Here is a 21466-nt window from a genome sequence, read left to right as displayed (position 1 = left end):
TTCCTTTATTTGATCCTTTCTTCTATTTTGTTTGAAGATAATATGCTTATTTTTCTAGATGAAAGCTTAGAACATTGATTTTTCAACCTTGCTCTTTTTCCAAAATATGCATTGAAAGGTATAAATTGTTCTGTGTCCCAGAAATTTTGATATATTGAGCTTTCAATATTGTTCAGTTCAAATATCTTTTAATTGTCAGTGTGACTTCTTCTTTGACCCCTCGGTTGTTGAGATTGCCCAGTATCCCAACATATGTTTCCTTGTTGTTCTCTAGTTTAATTCTCTTGTGGTTCGAGAACACACTGCATTATTTCAGTCCTTTAAAATTTGTTGAGGCATGCTGTGTGGCCCAGGATATGGTCCACAGCTGTTGGGTGTGGTACTCCACCCAAGTCAGTCAGATTCACTTCCGCATCCTCACTGATGGTTTCTCTTCGCCTGCTTGATCATCACTGAGAGAAGTATTTTAAAATCTCCAGCTATGAATGTAGATTTATCTGTTTTTTTTAGTTTCGTCAATTTTTGCTTTATATATTTTGAAGCAATGTTTATGAAGCCTCTTTATGTCTTGTGATAATTTTTACCTTAAAGTTAGTTTTGTGTGATGTTAATGTGTGATCACAACAGATTTCTTTTGGTTAGTATTTGAGTGATGCATCTTTGTGCATCATTTTACTTCAGCCTACCAGTGTCCTTATATTTAAAGCATGTCCCTTTCAGATGCATATAGCAGAGTCTTTTTCTTTTTCTTTTCCTTCCCTCCTTCCTTCCTTCTTTCCTTCCTTCTTTCATTCCTTCCTTCCCTCCCTCCTCCTCGCTCCACATCTCTTTTGCGTGGAGTATTTAGGTCATTTACGTTTAATGTGGTAACAGATGGTTGTGGTTGTGTCTACCATCTGGCTATTTGTTTTCTGTTTGTCTGTTATGTTCTTTGTGTCTTTTGTTCTCCGTTCTGCCCTATTTTCTATTTAGTATTACGCTTCATCCTCTGTTGGCTTGTTACTGATACTTTTTGTTATTCTTTTAGTAGTTCCCTAGAGACGACTGTCCACATCCTTGACTTCTGCAGTCTACCTCAGGTTTGTACTTTACCACTTCCTGAATTAGGAAAGAAACTTAGAGCAGTTTAAATATTCAGTAGTTTTTAGGTAGTTAATATCTTTTATATACAGTCAAATATTTACCCTTTCTGATTCTCTTTCTTTCTGCAATTCACTACTTCCAACTGAAATCGCTTTCCTTTAGCCTGTAGAAGTACTTTTAGTACTTTGTTTTTTATTTTGTAGTGCAGATGTGCTGGCAACTAATTTTCTCACTTTTGTCTGCAAACATCTTTCTTATACCTTTTCTTTTTTCTTGGATCCTCTAAAGATGTAATGCATTGCGTTATCTTCTAGCTCCCATAGTTTATGTTGCAAAGTCAACTGCTCCTCCTTTGAAGGTACTGTATCTTGTTTCCTCTGGCTGATTTTAAGATTTTCCTCTGTGTCTTTGGTTTCAGTATTTAGACTGTGATGATTTTATCCTGCTTGAGATTTTCTGAACTTCTTGAATCTGTGGGTTCATGTTTTCATAAGCTTTGGAATATTTTTGACCACATGTCTTAAATTATTTCTTGTGTTCTATGTTCTCTCTCTTCTATTTCTGGGGCTACAATGATACATATGTTGGACCATTTAACTGTGTCCTGTATGTCTCTTATGCTCTGTTGCGTTTTTTTCTCTCTGCTTCAGTTTACTTATAATTGACCTGTTTTTTAGTTCACCAAATCTATCTTCTGCTCTGTCTAGTCTGCTATTAAACCCATACAATGAATTCTTATTTTCAGGTATTGTATATTTTAGTTCTGGATTATTCAATAAAAAAAACAATTCTAGCTCTCTGTTGAAATTTTTTGTCTCATATCCATTTGTCCATCTTTTTCTCAGTTTTCTCTTCCTTGTTTGTAATCATTGTTTTAACGTCTTTGTCTACAACTCGATCATCTGACTCATCTTTGGGTTGGCCCCTCTTGCCTGTTTTTGCTCTCTTGTTTATTGGTCACATTTTCCAGGCTCTTTGCATGTCTCATAATTCTTTATTGTATCCCATGCATTTTGTATTCAGAATTATTGAGACTGAAGATGATTTTATTTTCTCTCACGTTTCCTCTGTTAGGGAGATAGGGTAAAGAGCTGATAGTCTTGAACAGTGCCATTGAGTTGAGTTGGGTCTGGGTGTCAGTTGTAGTTGAGCTGGTCTGTCTCTGTTTTGTCCTTGCTTCTTGGCTGTGACCCCTCCCACCCCCGCTTCTGACTGAGAGCAAAGCCAGTCTCTGTCTCCTTATCCCTTAAATACTGTGGGAGATGTCCTATCTGCCCTTTGGAGTTCTGAGTTTAACTCTTTATTCTCCCACATTATACAGCTCCAAAATTTGGTCAATTCCTTAAAAAGGAGATGGTCATAGATCTGCTGCAGGCTCCTTCTAGTGCACTTCCCTCCTCAGTACCGCCAGACCTCAGGAGATTTCACTCTGCCGTCCAGCCCCGCCTCATCCCCCAGCCTCCTCTACAACCCAGCATTCGACAGATGTCCCCTCTGGAAAGCTGGCACGTTTGGGGCTCCTCCGCGTTTGTCTCTGTCGTGCCAACCACGCAGCTATCAGCAAATCCACTAGCTGTCTTTTCCCTGGGGGAGCTTCCAATCAGCACAGCTTCTCTGCCTGTGCCGAGCCTGAGCTTGATGTTATGGGCAGATTCAGCAAGTGCCACTCAGCTCATCTTGGAAGGGCGCCTCCCTCTCTGGAGTTTTAGCTCAATGATTGTATTGTTGTTGTTGCCTACAGATCTCCAAGGTCCATAAAAATACACGTTTGCTGTGCATCTTCTTCTCCCTGGTTGTGGAGACAGTAGACTGTCAGATCTTACTGGAAAGCAGAAGGTTTCCCCCGACATTGCATGTCCTTCTACAATTTAAATGGCTGCGTGCCTTCTAGTAGTTGGAATACATTTTATTCCATATTACAATTAATAATATTGTTAGAAATTTAGAGTACTTTTTCATCTTGTAACAAATATCCTTATAACTAAATTTCTAATTACGTATTTAATGTTTTTTCTTAGTATAAATTCATAGATGTGGAAATGTTGTGTCCACAGGCATGCATAATTTTTTTGTTTTTTAATTTTACAATTTTGATAGATTTTGGCAAATTTCTGCCAAGAAGTCCTATACTAATTTACAGTGTGAGAATTCTCACTTCCTGTGAGTGGCAGATTAGTAGTATATGACAGGATTTGATTTCTTTTGTCATACACCTACATGTAATTTTAATCTCTAGGAAATCCAGAAAATATTAAGACTTCCTCCTCAACACCCAACTTATTGTCATGGAGTGATGTGAGTCACAGAAAAATATAAATTATTAACTTTATTGGCATTTATATTTTGGTTAAAAATATATATTGTTTATGGTAAGAGAAAAACAGATGTAAGCCCTGCTTTTTGCTTTGGTTGGTTTTGGCACAAAGGAAGAACTTAGTGTTTGTTGATTGATTTGGGCATGTCCTGCTTTCTGTGTCTTCCTTTTAAGATACTTAAGAGAAATATTCCATGTTCCTTGGTTTCAGGGAAAATGAAAGAATTTATTTGTTGAAAAATTCCCTATCTTGATGTGAATTGCTAGGGAGGAAAGTGTGTGACTTCTTTCTTCTCCTGAACTCTTTTTATTGGGACCTTCTATTTGCCTCTGAACAAGCACAAGACGTTTGAGACTTATGTGAGTCAAGACTCATAAATCCTGTGTTTCCTTGATACGACAAACTTTTGCATATCAGCAGTCTGGGCACGTGCTGTTTCCATTTTAGAATTGAGAAACACCTGTACCTTCTGGAGCGATAAAAATGCTTTTTAGTCACCAACGTGATGCAGTTGGAAATTTTTTTTTCTTGTTCCACAGACGTAACTATTTGAGCCAACTAGTTAAGATTAATGCTTATTTGGGTTTTGTTTCCATTTAGAGCTGCTTACTCTGTTTAAAAAATAAGACTCTTAACAGGGCACGTGATCCTCAGTATTCAGAAAAATGTACCTTTTCGTTTGAAGTTTAACTCATTTTAAATTATGGAAAATTTCAAGTATGTATAAAAGCCAAGAATATGCTGTAATGTACACTATTGTGCCTGTGACCACTTTTGCTATTTCTGTCTTTCATTTTTACAATTAACGGTTTGCATAGGAATGCCTTTATCTTAGAATTGTAATGTACTTTCCCCTACATAACCTTTTTTTGTATCATCAAATGCTCACTCATTAAGTATTTAATCCTTATATTTTCCTCAGTCTGGTTTTTTTAGAATAAAGATTTCATTTTTCATGTTTGTCTCAGGCAGTTTCTGTTAGTCACTGGGTGTTGATTTTCATTGTCTTCTTCTTGCTCCCAAACAAATTAACACTGACTGTTGCTGCCTGTTAAAGGATGCAAGTGAGGAAGCCCTCGAAGGTCCCAGGAAGTACCTGGAAAATGCCACGGATGCAAAGCACCGACGTCTCTTCAAATGCTGAAGCTTCTTCCCACGTTGATGTTCAGTTTCACGCATATTCAGAAAAGAGCTCTTCTTCTCTTTGAGCCACAGTTCGGATGCATACGCACAATCTCTGTGTTTCCTAATTTCTTACCACAGTTGACGTCCTTTATTACATTCCTACATCCCTCTCATGGAACTGGTTGTTGCAGTGTGTTACCTCGATGATCCTCCTCATTGCTTTGTGTATTTTTAAGGTTTTTTAAAAACCAGTTTTTTAAAATATATGCAGCGTTCTTACTATTAAATTTCCAGTGCTTACGCCTGCATGCACACACACACACACACTCTCACTCACTCACTCACTCACACTCTCCCCCGTTTCTGGTAGACTGTGGAAGAGAGGATTTCTTTAAAAGACTGGGGCGGCTATGGTGAGGATGAGTCAATTGGGGAATTGCCACGTTGCTGAGGGTGAGGAGATGCAGTTACTTAAGCATTAAATCCTAGTAGCACACCAGATTCTGGGGTGAAGGCCAGTGGAATATTTTTACTTGCTCAGGCATTGGAGTTATGCAAACGGAAGCTATTGCACACCCAGGGTTTCATGATTGAGAAAGTAAACTTGTACGTTTGCTTTTTTTATAGGTTCAAAAAGGCATTTGAATCTGAGCCAACACTACAGTCAGGAATTAATTATGCAGTCCTCCTCCTGGCAGCTGGGCACCAGTTTGAATCTTCCTTTGAGCTCCGGAAAGTTGGTAATTACAGCTTCATGTTTTACATGGAAATTAGGAAACTGGACCCAACTTGGTGCCACGAAAAAGAATCATTGATGGATAGTCCCTTTGCTTTCTTTCTATCTCATCTAACTTCCTGAAAAGAAATTTATTACATTTCCTTGTTTAGTGTTTCATACTATGCTGCAAAATCCTGACATTGAGATGTAATTCAGTTTTTAGTCTACCTGTTTCTGAAAACCCCCTAGTTAATATTTATTATTCCAGCTCAAACTAATATTGGAAATATGGGCTCTGCATTCAGCCCCCAGCTCTCAAATAAGGTGGTGTTTTGTGGAACATAAGGAATGTTTTCTATGTTAGATTGGTTTTGCTTTCCTGGTGCTTTACAAAAAACACGTAAATAAACCCTCTGATGTTTCCTGTTTCTGTTTCCTGTGCACACCTGCCCCTCTGATCTCAGTCTCGTGGGAGGGCGAGCCTCCTGAAGCCCCTAGAACAGCGGGTCATCAGAGGGCAGTCTTGGCAGTGACCAGGCCTCAGAGACCATCTGAATTGTAGCCACTGATAGAATGTGGTTTTGCCCCTTGCATCTGTGGACATTGTCCCATCTGCTGACCCTTCTTTGGAATTTAAAGAAATAAGGACATCATAGTGAACAAATTTTGTGTGATTTTCTTGGTTCTGGCTTTGATAACAGTTCTTTTAGATTCTAGCTACTGAAAGACTGTGTATGGTTATCAGATTTTGCTCTCTCGAATGCCTAGCCACCCTCTTTCAGAGAACCTTTCCGACTCGTGTAGGAGTTTTTACCACAAACAGAAATATTTTGCCATATTTTTCGTAGAGAAAATAGTTGATCTTAGTGAAGCTATGAATTGTGGAAGAAAGTTTTTCTGTAAGACTTTTAAGCAGAGAATGTTTTGTTTAATTTTCCTTAAAGAAAAATGGGTCCTAGACTTTTTAACATGATTTGGGAAGGGCTTATGAAACAGCCATATGTCATTCTGGGAAATCATTGAAGGCAAATAAAGTTTGAGTCTTAAGTACTTTTTAAAAGGCCTAGCCTGAAAGAATGATGCAATGCTTGTCGCTGCTGGATTGCAGTGGTATTCACTGCACAAATAATTGGTAAAAATCAGAGAAAATACGTTGCAACGTGCTTTTCAGAAATTACGAGTATAGTAAGATTTTGCATTTAAGGTTAATGTAAAAACTCTACAGTAGCCAAAATGTATCCTTACGTATCAAGGATCCAAAAATAATTTGTATTGTTCTGTTCTCGAGCTTGAGGTGAGGTTTTATTGACGCCTCCAGATAGTTACAGAAACTGACACTGATTTGCATTTGTAGGTGAAGCACTAACAAAGTGGTTTGGAAACCTATTCTGAATTCTCATTTGTAGGTTCCCTGTAGATTGAGATGGTCAGCACTCTGCTAAGGGAGGAGGTCTGAAATGTTCTCACCACTAAAAAGCAAGTGTAATTATATGACGTGGCGGTGTTGGCTAACGCCAGGGTGGTGATCATTTTGCAGTATACAAGTTTGTCAAATCGACACCTCGTACACCTTAAACTTACACAGTGTTGTGTCAGTTATATCTTAATAAAGCGGGGGAAAGATGGCCAGCTCTCTGAGGTTTGAGCAATTGTGATTGATATAACTGGTACAGGAAACACACTCTAAGCTTTTCCAATAAGAACTCATCCATAATACGTGCTGAACAAGCATTTAAAAACATGTGAAGTTGAATTTTAAATTTTGGAAATTGCAGAACATACACAGACCTAAAATATGACTTGACAATGCTACTGGGAGAGCTAAAGTTTAGGCGTCTAGAATCTGTGATATGCACCCTGAATTGTATGTTCTCAATAACTAAAAGCAGTTAAAACTCATTAATTTAGATTCTACTCAATCATGAATTATGCTGATCAACATAGATTGACCTAAAGTTAATTTTTATATGGTAAAATAGGATTAAAGGGATTTTCATGAAAGAGCAGTTTGACTAAATACATGAATAGACTAATGTAATAATGATATTACTTAATAGTGTATAGCAAAAAACAAGGCTAATTAATAACCCATTTGACGTATTTTAAAGATATAGATTTGCATTCTTTTAAAAAATGATCTAATCAGATTTGTCAGTAATTTATATCTTCTCCCATTCCTTCTGTTGGTCCCCTGCAAACATACAAATTAGTCTTGAGTCACTGAGTTCTTATGGTAATGAGACTTTTTTTTAAGAAAGCTCTTCTTCAGATACATTTTCAAATTTTGACTTATTTATAAAGTAGAATTAAAAATTAAGATGATCACTAAATCTGAAGCTTTCTAAACATAATTATCTTAAGATCTCTAATGTAAGAAACCATTCTTAACTGTCCTAATCTGTTACCCAAAGATTCTTAATTCTAGTTGTGTGTTTGAGAGTGTGACTAATTCTTCATGATCTGTATTTTACTTTCCCAGTTTTTGAATAATCATTGGTGTTTAGACTATTTAGAACTAAAGTTTAAAAGCACAGAACCACATCTTACATCTTTGTCTTATTTTCAGCTTTACAAGCTTTAAAATTAATATTCAAACTTCAGCTAATAAATAAAAGATGATTCATCTTCCGTGGAAGTTTTCCTTGATAAGACGCTGTATGGGAGGGGTTTAGAATTGCAGATTTGGGTCTCCACCAGTGATGATGATGCGTTAAAGAACAATGTGATTGGAATTGAGACAAACCATGATTTGAACCTCATTTTCGAGGAGCAATAAGAATAAACTTTATGTTACTGAATATAAAAGTCCATGAATCTATAAAGATGCTCAAGAAAAAGAAATCAAAGACAAAACCCGTCACAACCTCAAAGCAACTCATTTGTCATCTGTGGAGGTGAACAACTTCTCAGAAAATTGCATACTTTAGCGGAAAACTGAAGTACTTTCTCTTCCTTTTAAAGAGTTACTGTAGTTCATCCGGTTGATGGGATGAAGCTCTTCTTAAGGCGCCCTACATGCTAAGGGAGTTACTCTTCAGGAGAAGGCTAGCTGATATAGCTGATTATGGCAGTGATGTTAAATAATGATTCTCACAAGGGTCATCAGTTAGAACTCAAACCATTAAGCGAAAGTACTTATGTTTTTAATTTACATTCCCATATTTACATGCACCAAAGCTCGCCCACAGCTGGCTTGTTAGTCACAGAGGAACAAGTGTACCTGTACAGTCCCTTGTATAGATCCCCTCCCGGGGTCAGCCATCAGAGGTCAACTAGCAGCCCTAGTACTGGGATGGCTCGACGCGTGCCTCCCGATGGTAGACGTGGAGTGAGAGCATCTCCTGTGAAATGGTTGTGCCAAAACATTTAACCCGAATCCTGAGACCTAGCGTCCAGCTAACAGGAATCACAGCGGCTAGAGAAATAGGGCAAAGAGCATCATGAAGTGCCATTAGACAGATCCAGAATGCGGGGACGTTCTACAAGACAGCCCTGCTGCTCTCTTCTAAAAGTCGGTGTCGAGCCAGCCCTGATGGCCTGGTGGTTAAAGTTCAGCGTTCTCCACTTTGGCAGCCCGGGTTCACTTCCCGGGTGTGGAACCACACCAGTCGTCCGTTGGTAGCCATGCTGTGGCTGTAGCTCACCTAGGAGAACCAGAACTTATAACTAGACACAATTGTGTACTGGGGCTGTGAGTGGGAAAAAAAGGAAGAAAAAGTAGGAAGATTAGCAACAGATGGTAGCTTAGGGTGAATCTTCCCCTGCAAAAAAAAAAAGTCAAAAGTGTGGGTGGGGGCCAGCCCAGTGGCATAGTGGTTTAGTGCACTTCACTTTGACGGCCCAGATTCATGGGTTCAGATCCCAGGTGCAGACCTACACTACTTACAAAGTCATGCTGTGGCAGCATCCCACATACAAAGTAGAGGAAGACTAGCATAGATGTTAGCTCAGGGCTAGTCTTCCTCAAGGAAAAAGAGGATTGGTGACAGGTGTTAGCTCAGGGCCACTCTTCCTCACCAAAAAAAAGTGTGGGTGGATTGGTTGGGTTAGAAGAGATTTAGAGACATAAAAAACAAATGCAATTAATGATCCTTGATAAGCTATAGGAGATATTTAGGGAACAACTGGGGAATTTGAATCAGGACCAGGTATTAGAAAATATTGGTGAGTTATTATTTTTGTCAGGTCCAATAATCGAATAGGATATGTGGGAGAGTTTTTAAGATATATGCTGTAATATTTAAGAGTGAGATGTTATGGTGTCTGTAACTTGAAATAGTTCAGCAAAAATATTCAGGGAGATGAAGCAATAGCAAAATGATAGCAATAGTTGAAAGCATGGTCATTCATTGTAGATTTTTTCTACTTTCGTGTATGTCTGAAATTCTTCATCATGAAAAATTAAAATGGGAAGAAACTGATCTCCACCACTTACGGGCTGTGTGACCATAGACAGGTTGCTAAACATCTCGGAGCTTTTTTCCCTCCTCAGAGCACAAGGGAGATAATCTCTAGCTCACTGTGTTGAGTGGATCGAAAGAGTTACATTTTCAGTGTTGTGAACGGTGCTGGGCGTGTGACGAGTGTTCACTGACGCCTCTGCTCCTGCCTTTCTCCACTTAAACAGCCTTGAATCTAATGGCAGCTGCAAGATGTAAAACTGATAGAAACTAAACGATTAAAAAATCTTCAATTCTTAGAAGTCAACTAATTCTAATTATGAGCATTGCCAAGGTTTACATTACCTAAACAGATAGTTGAATCAAAGAATTAGTGTATAAAACAGCAATGACATTCTGTTCAGTGCTGATAAATCTAGCCAAAAATTTTTTTAATGGAGAAAAATATCCAGCTGGTAAGGTCTTGTTAAAGGATATAATTGTACATCAGCAAAATTAACACTTGGGCCCTGTAGGTCAAGAACCGTAAAGATGGCGTAGCCTGGAACCCAAGTGTAACGCCACCTTTGAGACGATCGTATGGAAATAATCCTAAAGACAGCATAAATTTTATGCACTAAGATATTTATTCCTCATTCCTTGGGGGCGGGGAGAGATCCTAAATATAAAAAATTAGAGCCATGTTCTTAGCTCCATACTTAAAAGATTAATATCTTCATGTAGAAACAGGCTTCACACATCATGTGGAAAGAATGCAAAAGCTATTTCACAAAAGAAATACAAACATATGAAAAGACAGTCAATCTCAGTGGTTAAAAAAAGCAGTGCTTCCTTTTTCGTCCATCAGATTGCTAAAGATGGAAGGATGTGATGGTGCCCATAATGGGGAGGGTGTGGGCAAGACATTAGGGTCAGGTGCCACTAGTCAGAGTGTAGATTGGCACAGTATTTCCTAAGTACAATTTGGCAAAATTTATCACCACTTAAAATGAGCACATCTTCTGCCCCCAACAAGTCCAGATTTAGGACTTTATTATAAAGAAATATCTGAACAAGGGCAGAAAGCTATGTGTACAAGAATGTTTATAGTAATAAAAAGTGGCTGTCATCTGCATTGGGGGAAATAAATCGTGACACGTCGTTGTACTGAAATACTATTTGGTATTAAAATAAACATTTTTTCCAAATGCTGAAATGGTTTGATGTCACAATCATGTGAGAAATTTATGCCAAGACCAAAGCTTAAATATCACCCTCATAGAATGAACTTGTGGCATGCAAGAATAAATCTGAAATTTTAAAATTATGATTGTAATTTTATTATTAAACATTGTCCCAGTCCCTGTTTAAATGTTTGACATTATGATTTGGTGCTAGATCAGACCCAGGTCTGTCGTCTGCAAGTGTGACACCAAGTGTGACACAATGAGATGCTCATTTCTGGTGGAGGCTGTGGAGACACGTGTTTGTAGGATTGCATTTTGCTCCTGCCCATTCTTCTTCCCTTTGTATTTGTTACATTTTCTATTACATACAGGTAGGACAGCACGGATCATGTTGCATACACAGGTGTACTTTTTTCATCTCAGAAATTTTAAGTTGGCAAAGCTATTGTCTTTGTAACTCATCATGACAAAATGTGAAGAATTCCCAAGTGGACTTTTTCCTGAAATACGCATGGCTTAAGTGGAATTATATAATAAAAAGTAGCATAAAGTTTTTTGAAGGTTATTTTATTAAGGTATAATTTTCAGAATAAGCAAATTCGTAATTCTCAGGAAATATCAAATGGACATATGTAGAAGATTTAACTCAGTACAGAAAACAGTGAAGGATGTGTCCAGTTCAAAGCGCACTTAAGAAGCTATGGTGTTCATAGATAACTTAAAAGAAATGTTAGGATCAGATTTATGAGTTTGATTTAAAAAAAAAAAAAAAACTAGTTTATGTCCAAGAGGTTGTAAATCTCAGGGATTATCTGTTTCACTAGACAGAAATTATTTGCATCTCTACTGAACCCAAATTTACAAGTTAACAAGTAGACTTCTCTAAGTCTGAGATCTTTAGTAAGTGGCAGATAGTGAGATGAACTAGCCACACTCCCTGAGGAGCGCTTGAGTGCCCTTTTGCCCCCTGGGCTGTTGAAATGAGTGTCCCACCTTTTCACCCCCTCCCAAATCTCGGGTAACTCTCCTGATGCTTTAATGTTACTCGTGTTAGTGGCACTAACAGTTCTACAGGGATGTATTCTTTTTAGGCAAACAAATACTTACAAATGCAAAAATAATATAAGGCTGAGTAGAGATAAAAATTTATAAGGAAATGCAAAGAACCTGGAAGAACCGAAACAATGTTGAAAAAGAACAAAGACGGGACGATGTACATTACCTGGTTTCAAGTCTTGTTACAAAGCAACAGCAATCGAAACAGTGTTATCTGTCAGTTTCCTTATTTATTTAACCTCATAAGTGTATAATAACTGTTTCTGCGTATAAAATTATTAATTATAGTAGCATTTCACTCTTGCAAGATACATATACTATATATGTTTATGCTTCAACTGGCTGGTAGAATTTCAGCATATTTCCCTTTCAAGGAACTAAAGAATTCATGACATAGCGATAGAGTGCAGGAGGTAACACAGGAAGGTGTTCAGCGTTATCACCTTTTAATGTGCACGTACAGGCCGACATGAAGATTCTGGAATGATGTACATCAAAGTGACAGTGGCGCTTATCTTTGGGCTTTCGAATTAAAGGGTAGTGTTCACTTTCTTCTGTGGCCCTTTCTGATTAGTCCGACTTATTCTTTTACAATGAACCTACACCCCTTTTAGAATCAGTAGTTAACAGAGCTGTTTTAACCTGAAAGGAAGAATGAGAGCTTCATTTTGCTTGTTAATAAGAAGTCGGCTGTGCCTCTTCTGTGTGTTTGTAACGTTGTGCTTACTGTTCGTCTTCTAGGCGTGAAGCTCAGCAGCCTTCTGGGGAAAAAGGGAAACTTGGAAAAGCTCCAGAGCTACTGGGAAGTCGGGTTTTTCCTGGGTGCCAGTGTCCTGGCCAATGACCACATGAGAGTCATTCAGGCCTCTGAAAAGCTTTTCAAACTGAAGACGCCGGCATGGTAATAGCAAACTGTCATGTGTTTATACAATTATCTTTGATAAACAGCTCCTGTCACTTATTTCCAAATCGTTTAGGGCTGTTTTGGAGAACAGTGCCGGTTTTGTGATGTGTCCTCTGTGATGAGTGGCCCTTAGCTGTGAGGGCTTTGAAAGGTTAGCTGTGGTCTGGAGAAGGCTCACGCGGCTCAGAGCCCGGGCCGTGATTGTTTTCATCAGAGGGACCGCTGGAGGAGGACCCACCAGGTGGGCCCGCGTGGCTTCCTGCCGACGTCCTCACCTTCAGCAAACCACTCCCGTAGCGATCTTCCTGAAATGGTCGACCCTTCCCCACCACCGACATCCCTGAATCAACAGGCTGATGGCTCCTCGCAGCCTGGAGGATAAAGTCCGCCTCCTTGGCTTGGCAAACAAGGTGTGCCCGTCATCCTTCGGCCTCAGCTATTGTCACACCCCCGGCATTACACGGCCCTCTGTTTGCACCCAACATGCCAGACGCGCCCAGAATGTGTCTTCCAGCCTCCTCTCTACCTGGGGACACTCCTAAGTCACATCTGCTTGTCACTCAGACTCTGACCTAAAGCCCCCACACACACCCAGATAGAAGATGTTGGATGCTGCACACATGTGTGTGGTTGTTTCATGTCAGGAGAATTTCTTCCTCCATGTTCCCATCCTTCTTTAGTCGTGTCTCTGTTGATCCTGACTGTGTGACTTCTGTTAGTCGTATCTCCATTTGGTTATAGCCCCATTGGTATTTGTTTCATGGGCTCTCATGCCTTTAACATTTCTGTCTCCTGGCACGTGTGCAGCTTGAGGACAGTGCTGTACGGTCGGTGACCTGACAGCAGTGGTCATTCAGCCAATGACAGGACATAAGTGAACGCTCGAATGCGTGCAGGCGAATTTCTGTGTTTCCGGTGGCCGTTCTGACAGTGGAGGGGGGGCGGGAGGAGGCTGAAGCACAGGTGTGCAGAGCTGTGGATTTAGGTGTTATGGCTGCTGTTGACAAGAAAACAGGCATTATTTTGTGCACTAGTAGCAACCACAAAGCAGTGCCTTAGGTTTCCACTAACTCAGCGTCAGCTCCCTGTTTATGGTTCACAAAGTGTCCCACACCCAGCAGCTCGCAGCGTTAGCTCGCTCCTCATTCCTTCCTGACTTTTGCTTCGAGTACCATTTGTCTTACCAGGTTTGAGGATATTTGTATAATATGTAAGCTGAGTTGCTTCAGAGCAAGATAATGATCTCCTTAGAGGGCCTATTTAGAAAAGCTTTCTCCGAGAAGCATAATCTAAAACAAAAGCATATTTTAAACAAATAAATAGAAAACAGGTGTTATTTTAAAAGTCATGTTTTAAGTGGATGTATTGCCCAGTCTGGGTTATTGGGCCACCCAAGCCTGTTTCCTCGTCTTTCAAGTGGGGATAAAACGGCCCACTTTATTGAATCTTTGTGATATTTAAATGAGATAATGTGCGGAAGTACATGACGTGACAAATAATGAATAATGTTTGGTGACTCTGAAGGCATAAGGGTATATGTGAGGGACGTCTACAGAATGAGACTGGAATGCGTGGGAACAGGTGGTTCTGAATTTGCCTGTTATGTGTTTCATATCTTTTGACTTCTAGGTACCTCAGGTCTATTGTGGAGACAATTTTGATCTATAAGCATTTTGTGAAACTGACTACAGAACAGCCGGTGGCCAAGCAGGAGCTCGTGGACTTCTGGATGGACTTCCTCGTCGAGGCCACCAAGACGGACGTGACGGTGGTGAGGTTTCCAGTGAGTAATCTGCATTCCCATCTCGTTTCTTTTGTTGAAAGAACATCTTAACTCTGTGATGGTGACACTTCTGCTGTGCTGATTTTCAGGCCCTGAAACGATGGTTATCTGGGTAAAATACTCATTTTCTGCAAATTGGTGTGCTTTAGCTTACTTTTTAAAATAACTTCTCAAAACCAGAGGAATGGGATACATTTCTATGTTTTTGCTGTGGATTTTCGTGGTTTCTTTTTGTAAGCTGTAAAGCGTGCTTTCGGGAGGAGAGACTCTCTCAGTAATTCAAGACATCTCTTCAGACGAGGCAGATGGGTGCTTTCAATTAAAGCTGCAGATTTGTTGACGTTGTCGTCAGTGTCGTCACCGTTGTTGTGGTGAGGAGTCAGGCTCCCCTACTTTGTTACTCCGTCTCCACTACTGACCCACGTGGGTCTGAGTTGGACCACGTGTCCCAATACTATTTACGGTGCTTTAGATCATGAGAAATGAAGACTTGCAGGTCCTGGTCTGCAGCTCGTTTTGGCTGGTCTCTGTTGGGCTTTAGAGAGATGTATATAGAAATGTATAATAGACACGCACACACGCACTTGAAAATCTATGGTTCATATTCTCAGCTGGTGCCATCCCCAACCTGATGTTCTCAGAATACCATCCAAAGCAGTGTAGCTTGGCATCCAGCTCAAGAATTGTGGGCACTCACTGTGCACACAGTCTCTTCCCACATCAAATGCTGCGTGCATCTCTGTTTGAGCTCTCTAGTCTCAGTTTCCATCCGCAGAGGTGGTGGCAATGCTCAGCTCTTTTAAGGAAGCTTGTCTTCCAGATCTTCTTTTGAGGGTCATCTGTTTCCTGTAATTCAACCCCTTGCCGACATTAACATGCTTTCTTTACTCTTGTTCCAGATGAGGCCTTAGGCCCAGCAAGGTCTTTATTTGAAAAGCCTTGCAAACTAAACCGTTCACTTGATTTTCAAGCCTGGATAGCGTGTAGCCCAGGACAATACTTATGTCAGAGGGAGCTGGCAGCTGGCCTTTGCTGGGGCTCTGCTGGTCACAGACGTGGTGGTGAGAGAGGACAGCGCAGAACTGAAATATTTAATTGATTGTTGACTCAATCGGCCAGAAAACTGGTTGCAAAAGGAAACCACTCATATTAGCTATTCTAAGCTAATTTAAATGAGTTTAATATGAATTAGTCTGTCACAATGTAAATAAGTCAATGTGAAAAAATAAAACCAGAAAATATTTGGAGAGAAGTTAGGAGAATATAGGTATATATTCCAGGCGAGAGAGGCTTTCTTAAGCAAGAAAAGGACCAAAAGCAAATACTGACCAATTCGATTTCATTAAAAATTCAAATTTTTGTTCAGTGAAAACATCATAAACATGGCAAATACTAGACAAGGAGAGGTTTAATACTAATGCTGCAAGATGATCAGTTTGCCTCATATGCAAAAAAAAAAAACTCCTACAAATTGATAAGCAAAAAAAGAAAAATGGGCAAATCATATGAGGAGATAATTAATCGCTCTGGGTAGTCAAAAAATGCAAATTAAAACAAGACACCGTTTTTTGTTCATTAGACTAAAAAATAAGTTTTATAACAGCTGGCGAACTTGAGGGACGTGGTGTTTTTAGAGACGGCCGGTGGCCCCGGGGTTGCTGGGTCCTGCAGGGAATCATCTCAGAAGGGGGATGAGAGATTGTCTAGAGGGTTGTGGGGAAGGGAGACTTTCCCTTGTTCCTTGTGGGTTCTTTGGCTGGTCTAATAGTCAAATTGACAGAAGACAGATTAACAGCAGAAGGACAAATTCAATTACGTACTTACAGGGCCACACAAAGACGCGCGACCGGGAGTGGGGCAGTGGGGCGGTGGGGGCTGGTGCGCCGTCCTGAGTGAGGGAGGGGCGGGTGGGCTCTGGGCTTCCAGGGGGAGGAAGACAATCTGAACAACTGTTTGGTGAGCAGGTGTGTGCCCTGCCATGCAGGCACGTCTTCTGACGTGAAAAGTGGTCGATGGTGGTAGTGCTCTTCCCGGTAGGTGCCCCCGGTCTAAACTCTCTGAGGCAGTGAAGGGAGAGGGAAAAGCTTTTACTGTGTCTCCTGGGTCTTAATTGCCTTCAGCTCAAAACAGTCCACATGCCAAAGTGGCATATTTTGGGGTGGCGTATTCTGCTCCCCCTTAGGATCATGGGGACGTCAGCTTTATTTGTGACATTTCTTTTCTTTAAAACAGATTTTAAAGCAAATATGGCAGCATATTAACCCTTTATTGTCATGGGTAGTAGGCATGTGAGTGTTATATTATCCTATATCCTTCAATTTTAAAGGAACACTAAGAAAGTGATCTGGGAATGCCTAGTAATGTTGAAAAAATACTTATTTGGCCAGCAATCCTACCTTAGGGATGAATTTATCCTCCAGAAACAGAACATCAGTTATCTGTTGGAGCTGTGGTTATAAGCAGAAATGAAGAAACAATCACCCATAAGGGGTGATTCAGCTAATAACAGCTTAGTCACGTTTAGAATATCACACAGCCATGAAGAAGACTGAGTGAGATCCGTGTGCATCATACCGCAGATGTATTTATGACATATTGTGTGTCTTTTTCAAGCAGTCCATTTCCTTTTTTGGAACTTTGTGGCTTATTTTGAGGCTATCTTGTTGTGAAAAGACTCTCCATGCAGTGTTTTCCTACTCACCTCTCAGTCTTCCTTCGTCAGAATTCATGACTAGGGTAAAATACTCAAGTTGCTTTCTCGTGGTTGGTTGTTCAGCAGAGTGCAAAATTGTACAGTTTTCTACTTCTTCTTACACTGGGCTTTCTCATAGTTCCTTCATCTTTGTGAATTCCAGAAAAGCTGACTACCACGTTCAAATGTAAGTCTGCCAGGATGTCCCAGATTCAATGGAAATGGCCTTCAGATGAGCCGTTCCTGCCTTTACGTGTATGATCCAGAACTGCAGAAACTGCAAAGATAGTCCTTAAAAAAATACCTAAAGCAATATGGAGGATTTTTTCATCTCAATCTAGGTGATAGGACAGCAGAAAAATAATACTAACTTTTGGGTAATAAATTGCAACCGCTTCTGGTCTTGATCTTCTAAAAAAGCAAAGAAACTTACGTTGATAAGGTTTAATTTAAGCCCACGTAGCTTTCGTCCGAAACCCAGTTTTAGTCAAATGCTGGGACCTGTAGTCATGTTTATTCAAAGTGATTGTGATATTTATTTTTATTTTTCAGAACTGGGCTTCTCAAGGTCAGGGCCAGTCTTCCTCACACACAAAAAAAGAGGGAGATTGACCATAGATGTTAGCTCAGGGTGAATCTTCCTCAGGAAAGAAAAACCAAAACTACTTCTCGTATAGATGAGAAAGATAAAGTCACATGAGCAGACCTCAGCGCTTCCTTCCTTAGTGTCCAGGAAATATGGGCCCTGAAGTTTTATCCTCAGAATTGCACCAAGAGCAGTGATGCAGCCCCTGTCTCCCGTCCCCATAAACCAAGTGGAAACTCAGATGCGCCCTCAGAGAAGTTAGATGTCTTAAGGTGCCAGCGTGAAGGTCGCCAACTTCTGCTCCCACGAGACAAATCCAGCCCCTCATCCTTCTTATGCGACCTGCATGAGGTTTTGTTTTGTTTTTATTTTATGTCGGTAATTGAATTTTTTGAATGGGCAACCCAGTCCCACAGTTTGAAAATTTTAAAATGTAGCAGAAGGCGGATAGAGAAGCACCTCCTGCCCACCCCTGCCCCACGCCGCCCAGTTCTCCGTCCCTGGCTCCCCAGGCACCCATTAGCATGCGTTTCTTAAATGCTTTCCCACAGTTCCTTGTATGAAATGTAGCAGTTCGAGAGCCATCTGGTGTAGTGGATTCTCCGGCCAGTCGGCCTGGGTGCTGTCTCTCTCTGCCGCTTGCTGGCTGTGTCACCTGGAGCGAGTCACTTCACCTTTCTGAACTTCAGTTTCCTCATCTACGAGACGGGACAGTAATAGCACCTGCCTGTCATGAGGATTAAATGAGTTCATAGATTTAAAACTATTAGAATGATATCAGGCATATAGCCCACGTAGCATAAAGATTAACTATAATTATTGTTTCTCCTCATTTTTTTGGTACAAAAAGAGTATTATATACTATGTTCTTCATCTTGTTTGTTTTTTTTATTCAGCAGTTTGTGACGGAGATTGTTCCAGTCATTACATAGAGAGCTTATTCATTCTTTTTTTAAAACATCATAGTGATTCCATAGTGTTTACAAATCCATAGTATTGCAAGTATGGTACAATTGTACCATAATTTAACTTATTTCCTTAAGCAAATTTATAGAATTTCTTTAACATTATTTATTTAATATAATTTATTGATGGATAATTGGGTTGTGGCCAGCATTTTGTTATTGTAAATAATGCTGCATTAACCCTGTAGCTACGCCATTTTGCGCGTGTGCAAATATATCAATAGGATAAGTTCCCAGAAGTGGAATGGATTCGTGTTGCCATATTGCCCTCCATAGGGATTGTGTCCCCTGACATTCCCAGTGGCAACATAGGAAACTGACTGTTCCTTAAAGTCTTTCCAAAAAGTATATTTGTCAAATTTTTGCTTTTGTTAAACTTATAGGTGGAAAATGGCATATTGGGGTAGTTTCAATTAGTATTTATCTTATTATGTCTGAAGTTGTGCATACGATTAGGTTCATATGTTTAAAAGACCACTCAGTAATTGAAAAAGAAGAATTTGTTGCCAACATTTAAAGATAAAGAGAGTTGGACTTTCAGTGCTATGATGGAGTAGATGGTATGGGTATTTGTATAAATAACGGCTGTTTGCAGGCATTAGAGCACTCATCGCAGGGGTGCGATCCTTGGATGGGAGGTACTGGAATGGAGTCCCGACTCCATCTGCTGGTTTTTCCCTAAGGTCTTTTTCCTGGCGCAGCCCAAGGAGGTGGAGCCCTAGTGGGGAGTGGCATCCTTGCTGGGCGGAGCAGGCTGGGATCAGGGTCTGGGACCCTGAGGCAGCTGGAATATGAAGACAGGGTGTTGGCAAAGGAGAGCCTTGAAGGGTGAATCCCAGGATCCCTCCTGGCTATTTCCCTTGAGTCCTGGGGCAGGTCCTAGATAGAGCAAGTAGGGTGTAAGCACCTCATGAATAGGCAGGACTACAGGTCCAGTGTTTGACTAAAATTGGGTTTTGAATGAAATCTGTGGGGCTTAAGTTAAACCTCTTTAAGGTAAGTTCCCTTGCTCTGTGGGAGATCAGGACCAGAAGTGGCAGAGAACAGCTTTCAGAAGGCTGAGAGCCGAGCAGGTACTCCAGACCTTCAACAATGCACAGAGAATATGCTGGACTTTGGGCCCAGCGAGAGTGATGAGACCTTGAAGAATTTAGTTGAAAAGTAGAAAGCCCTAGGTGTAAGGACAAAACTAAGACAGACCTGCCCCAACAAAGCCTGCTTAAGCCTGCGCTTTGATGGGATCAGGGTGGCACACTGAGAATGAAACTGGTAGCTGGAGAATACCACAGCAGAAAGCCTCTGCAATGTGTCACTCAGATGCGATCAAAGATTACTGGACATTCTAAGAAGCAGGGAAAAAATGATAGTGAAGGGCTAAAACAGCCAATAGAGGCAGACCCAGAGGTGATTCACATGTTGGAGTCCACATGAGGACTTCAAATAACTATGATTACTATGTGAAAGAAAATAGAGGCAAAGATAGAGAAAATGAGTGAAAGCTGGGGTATTTCAGCTGAAAAACAAAGTTGATAAAAATGTCAAGTGAGAAGTGAGTTCACATGAAGATCCACATTTTGACTGCTCTTGAAAAATCAGACTGGTGATTAGTGACTGCATTTTCCAAAAGCTACAGTCTACTGAGCGGACCAGCTGTGCCATCTCAGATGTTGACCACAGTGCTATCCATCCTGCTTCCCTCATTGCCTTTCCCACCAGGCCCATACTCTGCATCACTGGAGTTTGCCACCCAGCCTCCACTGCACAGAGAACAGCAGGCCCCTGGTCCCCGTGGTGCTTTCGATCACTGACTCCTCAGGTCCTTAGAGTAGCATCTGAGGCTCACACTTATGAAGGGGTGGCAGGTCTTGATCGGATGATAACATTATCCTCCTTTTAGAGTGGATCTGACTAAAACCGGGATGAGGTATGTTAGAAAATATTTAATTTGATTGTTTCCATGTATGTCACTACGATATCTGTTCTCATTCCTCCAAGAAATACTGTGACCCTCAGCAAAGGAAAGCAGAAGAAAGTCCCTCTGGGAAATGATTTGAATGGCCCCTTCATTTATTATTATTTGGGTTCAGTTCAATTCATTTTCCTCACCTCTGTTCTGAGTCTCTTTTCGTTCCTTCCTACATTGAAAAGTTAGGAGACTGTCAACCCATCACCTGATGTCAGGCGAGACGAGGAATGTGGAGACCCGAGTTCGTATCTGGTCATTGTAGTTTGTCAGCCTTGCTGTCTCCCTTCCTGCTTCAGATCCATGAAGTTAGCAGTTGATTGTAATGTTGTCCAACATGAAAGATCAGAAACTAAAAGCAGGAGTGCCTGTACTCCCAGCAACTTGTGTCGAGCTAGTTTTGTCACGTTGCCTCCTGTTCCTGCTCTTTTCTCAGCCTTTCTGTGACCTCTGTAATGCATGCTCCGAATTCCTCATATTCTGTAGTTTCAAGGGCAGATCAAAAGGCTCAGCAAACATTAGACAGTGATCATTGCAACCAGTTTTTTAGTTCCTGTCTCAAGATAAGAACACAAAGTTCAGACTGTATCTACTGGAAATATTTGAGACAACGATACAGACATAATTTGGGAAGGAGAGAGATAACCTGGTGGCGGCCCTGTCTGCTGTTAGGTAGGGCACCCGCGGAATCAAGGAACTAGGTACCTTCT

The 21466-nt window shown here is 40.6% G+C and overlaps 1 protein-coding gene across 3 annotated transcripts in view; it reads left to right on the top strand.

The window, feature by feature from the left end:
* The window catches only part of MAP3K5 (mitogen-activated protein kinase kinase kinase 5), a 179574-nt gene that overhangs the window by 88763 nt on the left and 69345 nt on the right, over nt 1-21466 (top strand). For all 3 annotated transcript variants that reach the window (XM_070496531.1, XM_014850604.3, XM_070496532.1), the window contains 3 exons: nt 5151-5263; nt 12605-12764; nt 14397-14550. In XM_070496531.1, coding sequence (XP_070352632.1) covers nt 5151-5263; nt 12605-12764; nt 14397-14550 — 427 coding nt within the window. The remainder of the gene's footprint in view (nt 1-5150; nt 5264-12604; nt 12765-14396; nt 14551-21466) is intronic.

The sequence above is a fragment of the Equus asinus genome, chromosome 24 (genome assembly GCF_041296235.1).
Source record: "Equus asinus isolate D_3611 breed Donkey chromosome 24, EquAss-T2T_v2, whole genome shotgun sequence".
Taxonomy (NCBI): Eukaryota; Metazoa; Chordata; class Mammalia; order Perissodactyla; family Equidae; genus Equus; species Equus asinus.
The sequence above is the reverse complement of the archived record's forward strand: the minus strand, read 5'-3'. Positions and strand labels throughout refer to the sequence as shown.